This window comes from Sebastes fasciatus, chromosome 16 (genome assembly GCF_043250625.1).
Source record: "Sebastes fasciatus isolate fSebFas1 chromosome 16, fSebFas1.pri, whole genome shotgun sequence".
Classification (NCBI taxonomy): domain Eukaryota; kingdom Metazoa; phylum Chordata; class Actinopteri; order Perciformes; family Sebastidae; genus Sebastes; species Sebastes fasciatus.
This window is the reverse complement of record NC_133810.1, coordinates 6,357,537-6,377,536: the sequence shown is the minus strand read 5'-3', so window position 1 is coordinate 6,377,536 and position 20,000 is coordinate 6,357,537. Positions and strand designations below refer to the sequence as shown.

The window sequence follows — 20,000 nt, the reverse complement described above, 5'->3', positions numbered from 1 at the left end:
CATTCAGACAGCAACGCGGCTGTCGTTCAGTGACTCATTAATCATGTTCCAGGACTGATTGACTGAAGCTCCGTCTTTACTAACACCAGAGAGAATATACAGCCGAGTCAGCAGCCCGTTAACGCTCCACAGAACAGGGTCAGAGCCGACGTCACGGGGTCAAAGGTCAGCTCTCAGAGCTGCATGTTAACATCAGAATGATTTGATGTGGACAGAAGTTAACCTTTATTTAATGTGTCTGCTACTGAGCCTGTTAAAACAATAAAATATGAATTAAAAATAACAATTTGTGCCCTCAAACATAATGTCCCTTCTTTCTTCTGGAGGAAAAAATAAAAAGTAGTGCTAAAATGATTAATGTGCTAATAATTAAAGTTATTTATCCGCTGAAGAGAGCTTCTAAAACGTTTTCTCTGTTTTATATCTCAGTAAACTAAACGTCTTTGGCTTTTAGACTGAACCAAACATCTGAAGACGTCACTTTGGGCTCTCGGACCACTCGTTGTTGTTTTATTTTATATAAAAGATTAAGAATATAATTTTCCATGTCCCAAATCCATAATACTAATCCTATACAGTTTATAGCACATACTCATATTTATAGTTTACTTTTTAACAGTTAATATACAAAAGAAATCAACATACTTTACAGGAGATGATTCAATACGTGCAACGACAGACTTCACAAAGTGACGGCAAAATGTCCTCAGATTTCATTCTTGTTTTATTTCAGCACCACCTTCAGTTTGACAACATGCAGAGAATGAGAGCAGTATGAATCTGGGACAACAACCAAAACCACGTATAGTCACATATTATAAAAAATATAAAATAAAGCTGAGAGCGTCGGGGGATAATGAGTAATGAGTAATTAAAGGGTTAAATGACTAGATTAAGAAAACAAAACAACCTCATGTGAGTTATTTAGTGAATTAGTGATTTAAGGGCAGTTTATTTTAATAAAGATCCTTTTATCAGACTGCACACATTTCTTATTTCTGCTCTTTTTTACAAACTATACTTAAAGACGTCCTTTCCACGCTTCCCATTCATTGTCTACTAGTGATGCACCGATACCACTTTATCCAGACCGAGTACAAGTACTTCCATCTGGGTACTCTCCAATACCGAGTACCGATACGAGTACTTCTCTGAGCCTAAAGAGCCTCGTTAACAGCCAGCTGGAGGGTGTGAGCGACACACGGCAGGCTGGGGAGTCCCGCATACGAGGCGGTGCGCCGCCACCGGCTCTAGGTCGGCTTGGAAAGGCTCGGGGTGAAGGTGCTTCCCGGGGCCGTTGATAAAGCGTCACCGGGGCGGACTGAGGCGATGTCTGCAACCAACTCGACCCGTCTTGAAACACGGACCAAGGAGTTTAACGCACGCGCGAGTCAGAGGGTGACAGCTAAACCCCGTGGTGCAATGAAAGCGGGAGGTGGTGATCCCGGCCCGGCCCGTCTCGCCCCGCACCGTCGGGGAGGTGGAGCGTGAGCGCGTGCGATAGGACCTGAAAGATGGTGACGAGAGGTTAACGTCACGCTGCTGTAAAGTGGTATCGGAGCCGTTTTTCGAGTACATGAGCACAGTATCGGACCCGATACCCGATACTGATATCGGTATCGGTGCACCCTATTATCTGTGTAAGCAGCCATGCAATGCATGATGGTAGCGTGGCGGCACGATTCGAGAGACGGAGCGTCACGTCGCCCGCTCCTCATTTGCATAAAGTTGAGGTCTCGGCTACTTTATGTAAATCAAGGGGCGTTCTCATTAAATGTTTTCAGAAACATTTCGGTGAACTATTTTATAAGAGAAGAAAACAAGCCTCATGTTGGTTCTGGTTTGAGAGCTGGGAGCAGCGGCCCACGGAGGGAAAGTGATCGTCCAATCAGGTGTCTACTAGCAGCCCATCAAGCGTCCAATGCTGGGAAGCGAGGAGATTCCTCGTACCATCATATGAGACGGTCCGCCGTAGTGCTGGGGATTAAATACTTTCTTGGTATCGAAAGAAATGTGTCTGAAGAACCAAATATCCAAAACTGTAAATTAACGAAATCTGGCATCAAATGTCACAAATTTGTCACAACCTCTTCAGGGTCAACATCTTCACTATCCCCCACCATTTCCAGGAGACCCTGTCTCTCAGCTTGGAACATGGCCATCTGATAAGAAGGAGGTGCATCCGGATGCTTCGTTGCACAGCAGAAATAATCACACGCTCAGTGAGGTGGCGAATACATGGAATACAGCAACAACCACATAATACTAAGCATGCACCCACAGCAAGGATTGAGGAGAATAGAGATACCACCATGGACTTCCATTTCCCAAAGGTACGGTCTAACCAGTCGTTAATGGGGCTGTTGATACCTGAGTCATCGTGCATCGATTCAGACAGCGTCCGGAGCCCCTCTAGCGCCTTAGTTACAGTCCCGTCCGGCGTTGTATTGTTAGGGATGAAAATACAACATGAGTCTTGGATCATTGAGCATACACCGCCTTTCTCTGCCAGCAGCATATCTAATGCCATTCTATTTTGGATCACCATCAGTGACGTAGGAGCCATTTGTTCAGCTAGTCCGGCAATTGCATCACGGGTTAGATTAGTCAAACGGAGAACATTATGGTGGATGTAGTTAATGCGGTCAACATTTTTGTTAGGAGTGATAGGGATCAGAGCACTTATTATAGGTATGTTTTCAAAACCTGCAGCTATTTGGTCAGCTAGTTTATATTCATTAGGGGAGCTACCTCACTACATCATTCTTTATAATCTTGGTTTAGCCTTCCCCCCCTTGTAGCCCACACCTTCCACCCTGCTTCTGAGTGAAAGCATTGTCTATTGTTAAAGAGTTACTTGTGATTAGCTATTTTTAGCAGAGTGCAGAGGCGAGGATGATAAGTAATGTATCTAAACTAGTACAGTCTGTGCTGTCCCAGGTTATTCAGATTTATCTGAGTACACAAATTCTACACAAGGGTCATGGTATTTTCTCTCACATTCCCTCCTTTTATCATGAATAACTAAAATGGTAACTGAAAACACGAAAATACATGATGAATTGCATTAAGATAGTAATATGAAATGAAAACATTTAAAATACATGACAAATCACATTAAGAAAGTTTGTACAGAAGAACGAGGACAAGAGAGGTAAACACAAATGCTACAGCAAACGCCACTAGCAGTTTGCCGCACTGCATGATGCTTCTAGTTTGTTTTCCTGTGCGCAACTGAAAAACTTTTATCCGGGTGGTCCTATTTTATACTGGTTTGGGAAAGGAAGTGAAACTTCTCTCTGGTGGATTCTCCCCACCCCTGGTTCCTCTTTTTATCTATTTTAGCATTTATTCTAAGCAACAAGTTTTAATACAATGTGATATATAATGTTTTTCAAAAACCACCTAGATGAGTCCACCTAAACAACCATGTTAGCCTGATTTAACTGTAAATACAGGCAAGACCTTGTAACCTTCTTTCCCTTATGTGTATCTCATCACAGTCACAGTTTATACAGTATATGAAAAATAAAAAATATACGTGACCCTCTTTTCACGTAGCCTGGGCTCCTTGTGGGGCTGCCTCCTCTGCTTCAGGTCCTGTCCTGCTGCTGGAGCACTGTGTTAGGTGCCATCAGTTGAGTCCTTTTCCTGCAAGCTGCACAGCTGTTGCAGTTCTGGCCAGAACCTTGTGTGGGCCTGTCCAACGTGGCTCCGACCACTTCCTCTTTAACACCTTCAACCAAAGGTGTTCCGGGGGTCCGGGGTCAGGTCCTGGAACGTCCTCTGTGACAGGGGTGACAGGTTTGTCACCTGTATAGGAGAGAGCTGACACAAGAGCATTAACCTTCAAATAGTATGGTCTGTAATCGAGGTCAGGAAGGGGAGAGGGGTTTTGGGACGGCCCTGGGAAAGGTCGGCCACACGTAAGCTCAAATGGTGTGAGTCCTGTTGACCGATTGACCGAGGCTCTGATGCCTATCAGTGCAATTGGCAGGGCTTCAGTCCAAGGGAGCCCAGTCGTGCGAACGATTTTTAGCAGTTTTAACTTAATGGTCTGATTAGCACGTTCAACTTTTCCTTGCGATTCTGGGTGGTACACAGTGCCAAATTTGTGTTGTAGTCCCAGAGCCTTTTCTACAGATTGCAGGTCTTTATTTTTGAAATGTGAACCATTATCTGACCTGATCAATTTAGGAAACCCATGTTTCGGAATGTACTCATTCACCAGACATTTAATGACTGATTTTGCGTCCTCTTTTCCCGTAGGGTAGGCCTCAACCCAACGTGAAAATGCGTCCACAATTACTAGGAGGAATCTTTTCCCCCCAGCCCTTACTCCCATATCTGTGAAATCAATAAAGATTTCCTGTCCCGGGGCAGTGGGAGAAGGATGTTTTCCTGCCCTAGGAGTGATGGTAGGTCTGATGTTACATGTACTACATACGTCACACTTAGTCAAGAAGTCAGTTATAGTAGCATGTTTCCGGGGAATCCACCAGTGGCGGAGATCTCGTAACATCTGTTTGTGGCTTTTATGGTCAAGTCCATGAGTCTGAGTCAATATTGAGGACATCCAACAGGGGGGCATAACTATTTGATCTCCGTTATACCATATACCATCAAACTGTTCTATAGCTCCCTTATCTTCCCAGATGGTTCGTTCTGCTGCTGTGGCAGATTCTTGAGCTTGTATAATGGAGAAATCAGTTATCTCAGAACCGAGATCTGCTGTGGTCATGACCATCATAGTAGGTAAATACCCTGCCGCCTTTTTAGCGGCTGCATCAGCTGCTTTGTTTCCTATACTCTCTAAGTCAGTGCCCTGACTGTGTCCTTTCACTTTGATCACAGCTACCCTCTGTGGTAACTGGATTGCTTCCAACAACTCTTTCATCAACTCCTCATGAGCCATAGGTTTATTCTGACTAGTCTTAAAACCCGCTTGCACCCAGCCAGACATATCTCTGTGAATTGCATTGCACACATACGCAGAGTCTGTGAAAATATTCACTGCCTTCCCTTCCGCTAACCGCAGAGCACAAACTACAGCCGTAAGTTCTGCTGCCTGAGCAGATTGTTTCCCATCAAGAGGACCGTGATCGAGAGTACATGGTTCCTCTTTTGCTGTATTCATAGACACCACAGCATAACCTGCTTTTAACCCTTCGGTGGGATGACGGAAACAGCAACCATCTGTAAATAAGCTAAGGTCAGTTTCCGTTAAAGGGGAGTTTTCTAAGTCCAGCCTTAGTTTTACAAAGGGCAGCGATTTTTCTGCACAGAAGTGCTTCTCGCCATCAGTCATATTGTCAGCCATATTACAGCCCTCATGTACAAAGGAGATGTGTGGTTTCGAGAGTACTTGTAAGATCTTGGTCTGTCTGAGGGGGGTGAGAGTGAAACAGGAGGATGTGACATGTTACAGTGCTGTGAGAGGTCAGAATCTGTAGAGGATGGTGCATGACTATATGACCTACTTTGTCTACAATTTTTGCCAGAGCAGCTGCATATCTGACACAGGGGCTGGCTCTCTGTTCTTGTGTGTCTAGCAAAATGCTACAATAGTACAATACGTTCCTATCTCCTCTGTGTTTCTGATATAAGACACCATGGGCTGTACTAAGCTGCTCTGAGACATCCAGATGGAATGGTTGAGAGTAATCTGGGAGAGCGAGTGCTGCAGCCTCTGCCATTTCCTGCTTGAGGTGGATAAACACCTCCTACTCCTATCCCCCAGGTTGTATCTAACAGGTTCTGTTGGAACTCATCTTGATACGTAAGATCATTATTTCTGTCATAATTCAGAGTGCAGTGGGGAGGATCGGGAACAGGGAGGTAAGGGTGTAGAGCCCTAATCCATGGTTGCCACATGTTGTAAAAGTCAATCAGAGGGTTTCTGTCGGCTAGCAGGACCCAATATATGTCTGCACAGGGTGGTGGGGCATCAGGTGAGGTATCAGGACTCAACATGCACATGCGATCAGCACTGGAGGGGGAGGAGCACACCATTTCTTCTCCTCTGGGGAAACTCACTATCACAGCTTCTGGTGAACAATGTACAGAAGCCCCCAGTGCTGCCAAAACATCTCTTCCCAGGAGATCACGTGGACAATCAGGTGCATACAAAAAGGGGTGCTCCATCACCTGTCTCCCAAGCCGGACAGGAAGGGGAACAGTAAAAGGCAGTCTTTGTTCAGTGCCGGAAAATCCCAAAATGGAAACATAGTGAGAGGAAAGGGAACACAGAGGTTCAGCTAAGGTGGAGTAACGTGCTCCCGTATCCACCATGAACCATCTTCGTTTTCCGTTCACTGTCAACTGGAGACAGGGCTCTGCCAGCCCCTGCCCCTCCATCTCCGTCGGGCACCCCTATGGGAACATTCCTGGTGTATATGGACCAGGTGGAGGTCCCTGCGCAGAGTACCCGCTGTATGCCTGCATTGGAGCTAGCTGTTGGTTTGGTGGAGTCTGTATTGTTGGCTGATGTGACTGCTGTGGAGGCCCTCTCATCTGCTGTTGTTGTTTCTGAGGACAGTCACGTGCCCAGTGATCCGGGCTTCCGCAGATGAAACAACTGCCTCCTCTTGGTTGGGCATACCCCCTCCCCCTGCCTCCTCCTCCTCTCCCTCTGCCTCTATTCCGTCCTCCATGATAAGGGGGCTGCTGATATGGGGCAGCTTGGTAAGGAACATGATACTGGGGTTGATATATAGCCTGTGGCGGGCCCTGCAGTGGATAAGGATTCTGTGGCGGGGCTGGAGCTGGTGTTACAATTTGAGCCATCTGGGTATCTTTCTCTTTCCCTCCCTTTTTCTTATCTGTTGCACGAGTCCGTGCATCTGCCAACTGTAATTTAGTCAACTGAGCTACCATCTCTTTTAATGACTCATTTTCCTCTTCCTCCTCCTTGGTTTCTGCATCCTGATGATGGCAGAAATGTGTTTCCCATCTTGATGATTTTGCCCCTGCCATATCTGAATTCTCTTGCATCTTTCTCTTAACTCCTTCCGGAGCATGTTTTAACAGAGCTATTCTGAACAGAGACTGCTGTGATTCTTTATCTGGGTTCACCCCCGTAGCCCCCGCCCACTCTGTCTTTGCTCTTTCTATGAACGTGCGTCCGCTCTCCCCGTTCTTAATCTTAAACACCAAGCTGTAGAGCTTGCCCGCTGGTATGGGATACTTTTGTCTAATAGCATTACCGTAGGAGGTAGCGTAGGGGTTAAGGTTCCAAAGTACCACCTAACACTTGAAACAATGGTGCCATAACTTCGTTTGTATAATCACTGTCCTGTGAGGTTGGTACCGGACTAGGGGTAGGAGGAGGATAAGGAGGGGGGTTGGGATGTGGGCCAGGTGGGTACTGCTGATGGAGGGACATGTAATGTGGCGGCTGGCTAGTATGTGGGTTTGGTGGTGGGGGTGCGCTAGGACTGGGTGAGGGTTTCACTAGTGGTTTTGCTTCAGCGGTTTTTGCGTGGGTGGCTTTCGTCTGGCTGCCTAAGGCTGATAGTGCAGCCATCTGTATCACATTATATTTTACCAATTTACTTGCCAACTCGTCTTCTTTCTTCCTCAATTTCCTCCTTACAAACATATGTCCCTTTTCTTTGTCTTGTCCTGCTTGCAGCAGCTTTCTATGAACCACCTGTATTAATGCTCTCATCACTGGCATGAATTTGGCTTCACTTCCCGTGGCAGGAAAATGCCCTTCCTTCACTGTCATGTTATACCACTCATCTAGGTCTTGAGTCTCTTTATTTCTAGTCTTAGGATCAAATGTACAGATTACATTGGTCCTGACTTTAGCCCATTGCTGTCCAAATGATAAACGGGGAGGCCCACAGCCACCCCGTTCCTCACAGTCTTTGTCAAATTCTCCGTCCATTCTGTCCAGTACTATTTCACACAGGTTTATTCAGTTTATGACAGTAACTAGATTCAGAGTAAATGGGTCGCTATGCCCCTCGCTGTGATCCTACCAACATAAGCTTCTACTGGACACTTTGATGTTCCAGCGATGTTGGCCCAGTATCAACAGTAAGTTTTAATTTTCCTCTGAATACTAGTTATTAATGTACCAAAAGGGCAGCTTTCCTCCTTTTAGTCTTTACCAAAAGGGCAGCTTCCTCCCCCTAGTTTTCAGTAAAAGGGCAGCTTTCCTCCTTTTAGTCAAAAGGGCAGCTTCCTCCCCTTTAGTTTTCACCAAAAGGTCTTTACTCCTGCAACATTCATCACTACAAAGGAGATTCAGCACAACAAGAGAGATAATTTAGAGTAAGCCAATTTGCAGAGTTCGATACAACAGGTTCTGCTTACCTTTAAGATTTCAGGGATCCCTTTCTCTCTCTCGCCGGTCTGTCCGTCCTTTGGACACGCTTCTCAATGCCGAAGATCACGTCGGGGTCACCAATTGAAGGAACTGGCCTTCTACCTCCAAGAGGTCAAGGCCCAGTTACGTGCTGGTTAATCTTGTATGACAAAGAGATTTTCCAAACAGACGGGTTAAAGCATAATAATACAATTTATTCCGAACAATCAATGTTGCATAAGCAAAATAAAAGAGTTTACAGAATTCTGGATCCAGTCTACGTGTCCCTGACAACATACAGTGCATGGGTCAGTTCGTGAAGTCTGAATCCCGAGCTATCCCTGATCCAGCGTTTTTATGGTTTACACAATATCAATAGTCATGAGCTTATGGCACGTGATGTTTTTGCTGCATATCTTCTTCTTTGTTTCTCCTTCTGACTCCTTTCTCTCCTTGACCTTGCAAAAGAACAGAACGTACATCCTCCCTGTCCTCGCAAACACTTCATGCACAACAAATCCAACAATCAGGTTATTGCAGGTCATTGTAAGCACTTTTGTACATAATAAATCCAACAACGATCACAAAGATAAACAGCCAACCGTAATTTTAACTGACATTTAGTCTTTATTGTGGTCTCAAAAAGTACAGCACAGACAAATGAAGCACACAATTACAATATCTATTAGTTCTTTACTTAAGAATACAGAACGCCGTATCAGCGGCAATGAAAATACCATCATGCAGATTGTGGTCTTTTATAGGCAGTTTTAAAGCAGAATATACAGCAGTGTGTACCTAACTTCATCTACAGTATCGTATACTCCTAATACAACAAAGTTTATTATCATAAAGGAAACTGCATTTTATTTTTTACAATTAGTGCAAAGCTGACCACAGCAAAGCAAAACAAGCAGGAGATGAAAGCACATTCACTGAAGTAAAGAGCTGCATAATACCGACAGAAAGAAGCATCGACGTTCACTTCAATGGGACGAAGATACTCAGTACTATTAAAACACAATCAACAGTGCAAGCATGGCAGTAAAGTGATGTCGTACATTAGTCGGAGCTGTCACACACGTGATGCGAATGCTCATGAATGTTAAATACAGTGGTTGCAAACATGGCCGTGAGGAAGTACACGTGTCAGATGAAGTAAGACTCAGAGCTGAGATAACAATCAAACTGATGCTGATGGGGTGTCATTTTACTGCAGTGGTTCCAAACTGAGGGTCGTGAAACCCAAAAGAAGTCGCAAGGCAAATCTAAAGGGTCACGAGATGATTAACGAGATCTGAAAGTAGAAAAAAAAACACATTTCTGCAGCACCAAATTATGTTTCTTATTTCAGTCTTTCCTCTAATCTTTGCTTTTTCTTCTCACGAAATAGTGTTGCACAGTATAACGATACTACGGCATATCGTTTGATTAATACAGACACTCTAAGAAACACAGCGTTTTAATACGAGCCGTAAGTTGCGTCGATATGCAACTGCAGCGCTCTGCTTTAGAGGACGCCATTAGGATTGGGATCCCGCAGGAGCAGGTGGTTATAACTTTGCTCCTTGTGGAGCAAGCGGTCAAAACATTAACTGTAGTGATAACCAGAAGGATGGAGTCAACAAGTAAAAGTTGAAAAGAAGATTAAAGCAGGTCATGAATCTGGTCTTTGTTGTGAAATGAACCCCCTCAGGGCGATGCAGTTCGCGTCGGGGTCCAGCATCGCCCTGAAGGGGTTTAATTCACAACAATGACCTGCTAGCTGTACATTATCCCGCTTATTACACGGCTACTTACTGAAGACATCAGAACTGCGCCCATAGCAACGGTCTGTTATACATAGCAACGGTCTGTTATACACAGCAACTTTCTTTGCTGAGGTTGGTCAGGACACTCCTGAAAAAGAGATTTCTAATGTTAGCGGGGCTTTCTGGGTAAAATAAAGAAATTAAATAATGTCCACAGCAGGGAGCTGACAGTGACATCTAAGAACACAGTGTTACTAACAAATGTCTTTTCCTGCGTTGACTGGCCGGTCAACGCCTCAATCTTTAGCATTTTCACATTTTCACCATCAGATCTCTGCTGTATTATGAATCACCTAATTCATTCTCTACAGAGCAACTCTACAGTTAATGTCTTATTTCTCTGGTTGTTGCAGATGCTTGTTAAAGCTTCTATGTGGAGCACTTTATGAACATTAATAAATCTTTGCCAAGTCAATACTTTACTGTAAGAAAAAGAGATGATGGTGGAGAAGAGGTGAGAGCACATTCATGTTCACTACTACTTCCTGTCAGTCCTCCGTGTCTTTGGCTTCACTGAAAAGGACAAACATGTTTTTGATTCTATAAAGCAATTCAGCAGATTTCCCCCAAAATTTGGACGTTATAAAATGCAGCGCAGCGACTGCCACTAATTATGTTAAACTAGTGTCTTCAAATTGACGTGGTGATAATTGACCTCTATTAGACGCTACATGCAGCAGCGATGGATTGATTAGCATTCCAGCTCTGAGTTAGAAGATAAAACAAACACTTTAGGCACGCATGGTGCAAATCAATACACATTTAAAATAAAACGTGCAGTGAAATGAATGTAAATTATTGCTTTGGCTGATAGAACAGTGGACACAGTGTCACATTCAATGAATAAAAAAATCAAACAATCGTGAATGTGAGCGTGTGAAAAACATTCATAACAGAATCTCAAAGCAAAGGCAAACACTTTTTGCAAACCTGGAAAAAACTGATGTTCATGAAATATTTTTAATTATTTTTCTGAATGTAATTTAGCCCTGTCTCCTAAAAATTTGATTCCTGTACAATGAAACTGCTTTGTGAATTAGGTTTCGAGGGAACGCACTTTGTCGCGGATTTTGTTTGTTTTTGACGTTTCACAAATCATGATGATAGTCTCTAGAAGTCTGGTTAGGGAGGAGGTCAGGACTAGGAGCTGTGCTGCCTGTTTTAAAATATTTCTGAACATCATTTTGCAGGTTTACAAAACGTGCATTTGAGCTCACAAGAAACAAACTACTGCTGTGATTGTAAGTTCTCCACATTCGATATTTTGGCAAGGAGACGTCTTAGGTGTTAATGTCACGTTGACATACAAATTACAGTACAATCTATATATATATATATATATATCGATTAGCTAATACAGACAAAGCTAAGAGATGAACTGGCCCTACATTGTTTAACAGCTTTTGATTGAATCAGTGCAAGCAACATTTCTTTTATGCTTCATTTAATCTTATATATCTATAGCTCTTCATTACAAAATATTGGTTTTCGTGTCTGAAAGCCCGACCAGCTAATTGCCAAAATATTCTGAACTCATGAGCACAACGTCGCAATCTAAAAAAGGGATTTTTTTTTTGGCTAAGAAAGTAAATTTGGTTTGTTATGAAGAAGAAGAACTGAGGTGTAACGGCTGTGATACAATCGTCATGAATCAATAAACAGTAACAGATACTGATGAGCGGTGTGGTGCAGCCTCCTCATGCACAGCTACAATCGCTATGGTCGTCTCTGATGCTGGTGGTGTAACGCTGCAGTGAGGGCGCAGAGGCAGTGTGTGTGTGTGTGTGTGTATGCGTGTACATGTGTGTGTGTGAGTGAGCTTTTGGCAGTGACGCGACATGACGTTAGCTGGGACGACTGAGCGGAGGAGGAAGAGAGTCTCCCCAGATGTGTCCAGCTGTGTGAGGGTGAAGGGTTGTCAGATTTTTTTTTTAGTTGGCCTACCGGACATCCAGGGGAGACCTCTGTGGGGGGTATGAAGGGTTCAGAGAGGGTGGGGGGTCACAGGTCAAGGGTGTGTGTGTGTTTAGAGGATGACCAGGTCGGAGGCGGGAAAGTGGGGAAGCAGAGCCATGTCCGGGTTCTTCAGCTGTCGCAGGATCCTCCGGTGGAACTTGGAGCGGACACGGTTGAACTCCATGATGTCGCTGGGATCCTCCTTGACCCAGAATTGGTGGAACTCCTGCATCAGGTAGCCTGACAGGAAGAGGAGGAAACAAATTATCCTTTAAAGGGCGGGTCTATATTTTTTTGTTCTTATCAGTACGTACTACTAGTATAGTTTGAGGTTTTGGATGCAGCCAACGATTCTTAGTTTCAGGTGATTATACACTAATGAAAACATGAATATTATATTCTATTTCTGCCAATAGACGCCCTCTAAATGCTGCACACTGTTCCTTTAATATCTGATGTTGCAGGAGAAGTGAACTCACAGAAGGTCTGCTGGAAGTGCACCAGGCTGGGCATCTCCGGGGCCACGTTGTACAGGTGAGTCTTCAGAGCTCCACTCACCAGCAGAGAGTAGGCCAGGTCTGTGATGTTGATGCCCACGATGGCAAACGAGTATCTGGAGGGAGGGGATACAAATAGAGACGGTAGTTTGTAGGTGGATGAAAACTTGTGGTGGACTGTTTGGACCCTTTAGATGACTTTACAGCTTGCTGCTCTGCTGGAGCGTCCTCACAAGACCTTGTTGGGTTCGTAGGAGGATTTTGTGTAAATGTGTGTTTTTAGAGTCGGTCCTCGGTGCTTATCAGAGCTGAAGCAGACTGGAGGCAGGAGGACACACAGCAGTAAAACACTTCCTGTATATACACACACTCCCACTGAGCCTCTCCGCTGCTAAAACTGCTCTGTATTGAGGCCAAAACTCACACGGCTCCAGCAGCAGTAGCCCAGTTCTGCCTCCTCCACACACACTGCTGCATCCCATCACAAAGCACATGTGCAGCAGACACTTACCCAATCGCTTTGTCCAGGTTCTTCTGTTCCCATTCAGGCTTGTTTATCTCACTGTGGAGGACACACAAACACTTGAGTCTTACTGTCTACATGTGAAACAACAATGAACTCACCACAAAACCCTCTGAGAAACCTTACAATGAAGTGACATTTTATGAGCTTGCTTCTTAAACCGATGCATTTAGTGTAAACTCATACATGTCACTTGATTTCTTTACATGGGTTAATAATATTCTGTGATGGTCTGTATAACATAAGGTCAACATTATAGAGTTACAGTTGAGAAGTGTCCTCAAATATTGAGTGAAAGTTGAGTCCCAGAGGTTTTAATCTTGAGGTCAAATTAAAATATGTCAACTCTGAAATGAGTTTCAGTTCATTTAGAACAATGACTTGAAACTTTAAACCCTATTTTCTCATGTTTTTGTGTCTAAATGACTAATAGAAAGTTACTCTTTAACTTATTTAATCAGTTTCAAAATAATATACACACATATAACAGGTATGTGTTCTAAAAGTCAATGTCTTTTGCATTTACTAAATCTATTATTACTATTTTCTTCTTTTATTAATTTAAACGTGGCGGCACACCCATCAATTTATCATACCATCCAGAGACTGTGTTAAATATCAAATCTGCGTGGGCCTGTGGTGTTGATGAGATGACCAGGTACAAACAACATATACATAAATCGTGCATCGGTGCAGCTTTAAATGCATGAAACCCAAAAGAGAAAAAGCTATGAGTGCAGTGAATACAGAACGAAAGTGAAATCAAGTACCTTGGCTTTCTGTGTGTGCTCCTACAACAGTGCATGTGAGAGTCAGAAAAGGAGGCATGGGCACAGAGGTGGAGGTGGAGAAGAGAAAGAAGAAGAATCTTCATTTGTGAAATGAGACGACTCACTGAGATGACAAACAATAGAAGCAGCAGCAGCAGTCGATAAAAGAAGACGCAGTGAGTGACATCAAGCTGTAAGAATGAATAGAATCAAGCAGAACGTTATGGATGACTGAGTGCAGTTTAACGTTGAAGAGATGCACCACGTGTCAGGTAGAAAGATATTAAAGCTGTATTAATTGATGTCACAAAGTAGATTTTACCAGCCTCAAGTTTTTTAAGTAGCTTTAAATCTGCTTCAGTTCTGGATATCTACTGTATTACCTTTTAGTCGCTGATCTCCTGAGAACAGTCAACCAGAGAGACTTTCTACCAAAACACTCGGTGTATTCCTTTAATTTGCATCATGCTTTGTGTAAAAGTTGAGGAAAAAGGATGGCAGCCCTACTTGTGCTTTGGTTGCAGGGAGTCGTGGAGCATCTGCAGAGCAGTGGCTTTATCATGTTCTGCAAAATATCTGCAGCGAGAGACGAGAGAAGATTCACAAAGAGGGAATTAATGAGACACTTCATATGTGTGCATATGTAGATGAGTTTTGTATGAATAATTTAAGGACTTGTGTATGTAAAAGTCCAAATGCAAATATGTCTTCTGTCCCATTAAAGTGTAACGTAATCTTTGGATTATGATCAGAGTGAGCTCACAGCAGGTTCTGCAAGCCCAGCAGGCCCATGCCTCTGAAATCAGTCTTGGGATCGCTGCCTTGGAAACCGATTTCACACCACTGTTTAGAGATGCGTCCGGTGAGCGGGGTGTCGGGACGCAGCTCCTTCCACAGCTGCAACACACACAATACAGCTTAGTAGAGGTAAATCATTTCCTCTCTTGACAAGAAATGACATTAGTGAACGATGAATGGTGGTTCATGTTACAATGATGTTTATTCTAAAATTATACCTTATATAGAGGAGCTTTCTGAGTATATGAATATTTAAATACTGACTTAAAGGGATAGTTCAGGTGTTTTGAAGTGGGTTTGTATGAGGTACTCCTCTATAGTCAGAGGTAGATAAAAGTCACCACAGGAGGTTCAACACAAATAAAGATGATTATTTTTACACTTCCAGTAGCCACAGAGAGCTGTGTACCTTCATCAGCATCTCCTCATGCTCAGGGTTTTCACAGTCATAAGGCTCCCGGCGCAGCTTCTCCACCTCCGTCACCAGGCTCCTGTAGCCCACAATCTGCAGCAGGCTGGCCTGGAGAGAGATGCCCAGCCTTGGGGACACACACACAGGGGAGAGGGAGAGGGGTCAGCGCCTTGCTCAGTGTTATTAATTCACTTTCACAGCTTGTCTGAGGATTCAAAGTGTTGACACTAATTCACCACAGCACCCTGATGAAGTCACAGACGTGTTAATGTTAATGTCTCACTGTGGGTTGGTGTCAGGGTTGATTTTCTTCAGTGCCATGATGTCTTCAATGGTTTTCTCCACTTTATCAGGATGGACGCTGAGGGCAGACTGCAGCAGCTACATGGGACACGAGCAGAAAAGACCGCAGAAGGTGGGAATAGATATAAAGAGATTGAAGCTACAACACCATATTCATGCTGCATATTCACAGATTTAGAGAGCCATACCTCATTCTTGGAGTATTTCAGAGATGATTCTGGAAAAGAACCGGTTCAAAGAGTAAGACAACTGCATACATTTACATTACATTATTATTAATAATATTATTTAGCAGCTTAAAAATATATATTTTGAATATGGTTAAAGGCAGATATGAACATTTATGTATTGAGTTTAAATTGTGAAAACTGCTATTTTTCTATTTTTTTAATTTTTTTTTACTGTCAGCCAGATAATTTACAGAAGGAAATTACAAATACTTTATCTCACGCCAATAATTATACATCACCAATTTAAACCAGATGTCAGGCAGTGTGTGTGCCTACCTATCTTGTGGGTCCTGCGGGCTCCGTGCTTGTTGTTGTAGACGATTCGCTGCAGCTCGCAGCGCCCCGTAAACTTCCTGGCGACGAACTTGAGGCCTCGCCACAGACATTTACAGTAGAGGAAGACGAAGAACTGGGTCACCGCTCTGGAGAGGAGAAGACGGGACGGGTGAGATGTTAAATATGTGCTTTAGTATCCAGCACTGATTCTCAGGTTTTTTCCCCAGCTGTATAAATGATGTGCTATATACTACATAATACTTTTTTTTTAATTTAATTTTCTAAATTGTTTTTTGTTATTGTCAAAGGTATTTGTGCTTTTATTGCATTTCTACATTTCTATTAATTTAATCAGTTACATTTCTCCTTATCTTAACATCTTTTGGTTTTATGTCTTTTGTGAAACACTGTGTAACTTGTTTTTGAAAAGTGCAACTGTATATGAAGTTATTATTATCACACTGTAAAAGTTTGAACCCATTATACCATGAAAATAGCATATTATTGCTCTTATTTTTGAGTTAACACAATATGTTTTAGAGCTGCAAAGATTAGTCAATTATTTGATAAAAAAGAAAATGAATTGTCAGCTATTTTGATATCGATTAAGTAATTTTTCAAACATTTAACTTCTCAAATGACAGCATTTGCTTGCTTTTTTTGGTCTTCTATGAGAGTAAATTGAATATTTTTTTGGTTTTGGACTGTTTGTCGGAAAAAACAAGACATTTAATGATGTTAGTTTGCGCTCCAGGATGTTGTGACGAGCATTTTTCACTATTTTTTGATGTCTTACAGACCTAATAGCTAGTCGCAGCCCTAATACATTTCTTCTCAAATTTGCTCTAATTGTAATTTCTTGCAAAGAAGAGTATTTTACAGGATCTGTAGCTCAGTATATTGGGGAATTTATAGTAAAAAATCCCAAGTTTACAGAATAAAGACAATAAAGAGGAGCAGGGAGGAAGAAATAAAGCAAACAGAGTCATAAAACGCTGTTGTACTTCTTGTCTACCAGGTTACACTTGCAGCAGATCAAAGTGTGCTATTTTTACAGGTGACTCTGAGAATGAAAATGGAGGTGTGTGTCTCGGGAAATGCACAGCGACCCATTAAGAGACTAAATGATTTCCGGCCTTCGTCTGCTTCACTCTGCGCTGAACATTAGGAAAGAAAAAAGGAAGCATGTTTTGTGATTTTAATGTGAAAGCCAGGTTTTTCCCATCTACTATCAGGGCTAAAATTGGCAATGAATCAGAGAAAAATAAACCTAGAAAGCTCCCTCTGTGAGGCACACTAGCAGAGCCTCACTTCCCCTCTTTGTTTGGTTTTTGTGGAACAGCATTTACAACCTATTCAGGCAGAAATAAATCCTCCTGATGCCGACGGATCACAGCATCACATCATCTGCCATGTCGACATAAAAAGAAGGTAAATATACAGTCCTGGAGGATTAATTCCTCCTGCTGGAGCCGTGGATGAGACCGGCATGTTAAACAGCTCATATAGACGCTCTGTCATTCTCTTCACCTTCAAGGAAAAAGTGAGCTCCAACAACGGCTGTCGGAAGAGAGAGAGGACTGACACAAAGGAACCTCATTTTAAAGGGACACTCCACCGATTCTAAATACAACGAGTCGGTCCAAACACCCACACTTGCAGTATTTGCGAGTAGTCGTGCCTACTTGTGTGACGTATTTCGGGTAACTTCCTCACAGCTCGGAGTCAGCTAAAACGGTTTATCAGAGCTCAGTGGGACAAAATTAATATTTTAAACATGCATGTTTTGCACAACAGTTAATGGTTCAGGCTGTTCTCATACAACGTTCGTAGCTACACCTATGAAAAATAATTAGGGCCGTCAATCGGTTAAAATATTTAAAGGGACTGTTTGTAAGAATCAGAAATTGCTTGTTAACAGCGACACCTGTGGCCGCTAAGTCAACGAAAGTCAGCATCCTGTTGCTCGCGCTTGTGCTCGCTCTACATAGACATGAACGAGCATCGCTTAAATCAGTGAGGCGACTCACGTCAGCTAAAACCACAATATCACTCTATATTTCACTGCTTGGCAGTAATGTTAGCTGACCAGACGAAGGTCTCTCCATGAATCACTGCTGATCCTAGTGTTGGCTTTTCCTGCCTCAGCCTCCCGACCGCGGTCGGAGGGAACAGGGGAGACACCAGAGTTTTGGTCGGAGACGATAACGTTTCTCTCTGTGGAGCCCCGTCACTTCACAAGACACGGGAAACCTCTGTTGGTCTGGAGGAGCTGCAGCAGTTATTTCTGCACAAACGTCCACTGTACATTCACTAGATATTCTCAGAGCTAAACTAACTCTTCTGCAGTGTGTAGTGTGCACGCATGCACGTGTGAGTAGAGTGAAAGTGCGCGGTGTGTGAGTGAAAGCAGGCAGGCAGAGGAGCAGAGGAGCAGAGGAGCGGAGACTCCAGCCCTGGAGACCAAAGCTACGGTCTCCCCCGCGTCCTCCGACCAGCCAACACTGTTTAACAGACGAGCTTCACTAGATACAACTTTGCGGTTTTGGTGCTTCCGTGTAGTTTGTGTTGGAGTCTGAGTCTGAACAGCGTAGCCACACGTAAACGCGCATGTGACACCGACCCGGATTGATTTATACGTGTAAGAAGTTACAAACAGTCCCTTTAATGGAGATTAATCACATGATTGTCCATAGTTAATCGTGATTAATCGCAAATCAAACGCACATTTGTATCTGTTCAAAGGGAGATTTGTATTTAATACTCTTATCAACATGGGAGTGAACAAATGCTTGCTTTATGCAAATGTATGTATATATTTATCAATGGAAATCAAACTCTCCGTGTTTAGTCAACACACAGTTACGTATTCATTTTCAGACATCAACATATTGTAAAATCCTTTATTTTATTGTTTAGTCACCGTTGACAAATGGCAGCAATATAAATAAATGGATGTTTTCTCGCACCAGTGCTTCCAATTCAGACCAACATTTCCCCATTAATCTCGTTTAAGATAATAAAAACGTTTTACTCCTTTTGGCCTCAAAGATATTTAGCTCCAATTCCCGTTAGTGAACGGCTGAGCGGCTGCCAACTGTGCTTTACTGATGGCTTTCGCAGTTTGTTTACAGTAATTATACTAATGTGTGTAAATGATTGTGGTAATAGTTTACTGATGTAAGAGTGATTCACGGTCCAACTTTTAATGGTTTCTGGCTGATCGGAGTATTGAGAAGGATTTATAGAGGCTTCAGTGCTGCAAAAGACTGATTAAATACACAAAAACATCTCAGCAGCAGAGGTGGAAATATCCAGACTTTTAGTCCACATCTCTGAAACGCCACATTTGTAACGCAGGCTTCCTGTTTTAATTCGTAGTCTTAAACTCCAATCTGACCGTTCCTGAGCTCCTCCAGACCCACAGAAGACACTGGAGGTCCGTCCCAGACTAGTACCCCCACACTTTACAGTATTTGCGAGTACTCAAGTGCCCACTTGTGTGACTTGTGTATTTCCGGTAGCTGCCTGATACAGTCCCCCCCGAGTGTGTAAAGGTTTATCAAAGCTCACTGGGACACACTTAAGATTAATGAGGCCATCCCGTCGTTAAACACAAATACTCCCACAACTGAGCCAACGTTGCTCAGGATAATTGAAAGACTTGTCAGAGTGATATGAGCTCTATATCTTATATACATTTAGAGGACTTAATTCCAAACAATTTGTCGTCTCTACGAGTCAGGGAGGAATTCAAATCCCGATCTCATGCGAGCAGCAGTTGGCGTTAAGTGCTGCACAGGCTAATGATCTAAATATTAGGGCTGGGACAATACACACATCTCCGAATTAGATACTATCACGATACTTGGGTACTGATTCGATATGATATGATATGTATTTTTGTTAACTTTTTTAACACTAGACTATGGGGAAAAAGTTGAATCATTCACTTCTGGGGACCTTTACTTTGGAAAATATCTAAATTAATACAGTAAAAATACTTCATTTTTCAGCTTGCATGTAGTCAGAGATGTCCTGAAGTCAAATATACGTGTTAATTATATCGTAACGCATTAACGCAAATTTGTTTTAATGCCACTAATTTCT

General features: G+C 42.9%; 1 protein-coding gene and 1 long non-coding RNA gene across 3 annotated transcripts in view; both read right to left on the bottom strand.

Moving 5' to 3' along the window:
• Positions 1–2,835: 2,835 nt before the first annotated feature.
• On the bottom strand, positions 2,836–8,905 carry LOC141752191 (uncharacterized). The gene is made up of 2 exons (XR_012590174.1): positions 8,323–8,905; positions 2,836–3,828 (listed from the first exon to the last, which is right to left on the bottom strand). It is a non-coding gene; the product is annotated as an uncharacterized LOC141752191 (long non-coding RNA).
• Positions 8,906–12,015: 3,110 nt separating this feature from the next.
• The window catches only part of elmod1 (ELMO/CED-12 domain containing 1), a 10,056-nt gene continuing 2,071 nt past the window's right edge, over positions 12,016–20,000 (bottom strand). For both annotated transcript variants that reach the window (XM_074609891.1, XM_074609892.1), the window contains 9 exons: positions 15,891–16,036; positions 15,573–15,601; positions 15,365–15,462; positions 15,079–15,208; positions 14,635–14,768; positions 14,379–14,447; positions 13,090–13,140; positions 12,561–12,694; positions 12,016–12,321 (listed from right to left, as the gene is read on the bottom strand). In XM_074609891.1, the coding sequence (XP_074465992.1) occupies positions 12,152–12,321; positions 12,561–12,694; positions 13,090–13,140; positions 14,379–14,447; positions 14,635–14,768; positions 15,079–15,208; positions 15,365–15,462; positions 15,573–15,601; positions 15,891–16,036 (961 nt within the window). In that variant the 3' untranslated portion in view covers positions 12,016–12,151. The remainder of the gene's footprint in view (positions 12,322–12,560; positions 12,695–13,089; positions 13,141–14,378; positions 14,448–14,634; positions 14,769–15,078; positions 15,209–15,364; positions 15,463–15,572; positions 15,602–15,890; positions 16,037–20,000) is intronic.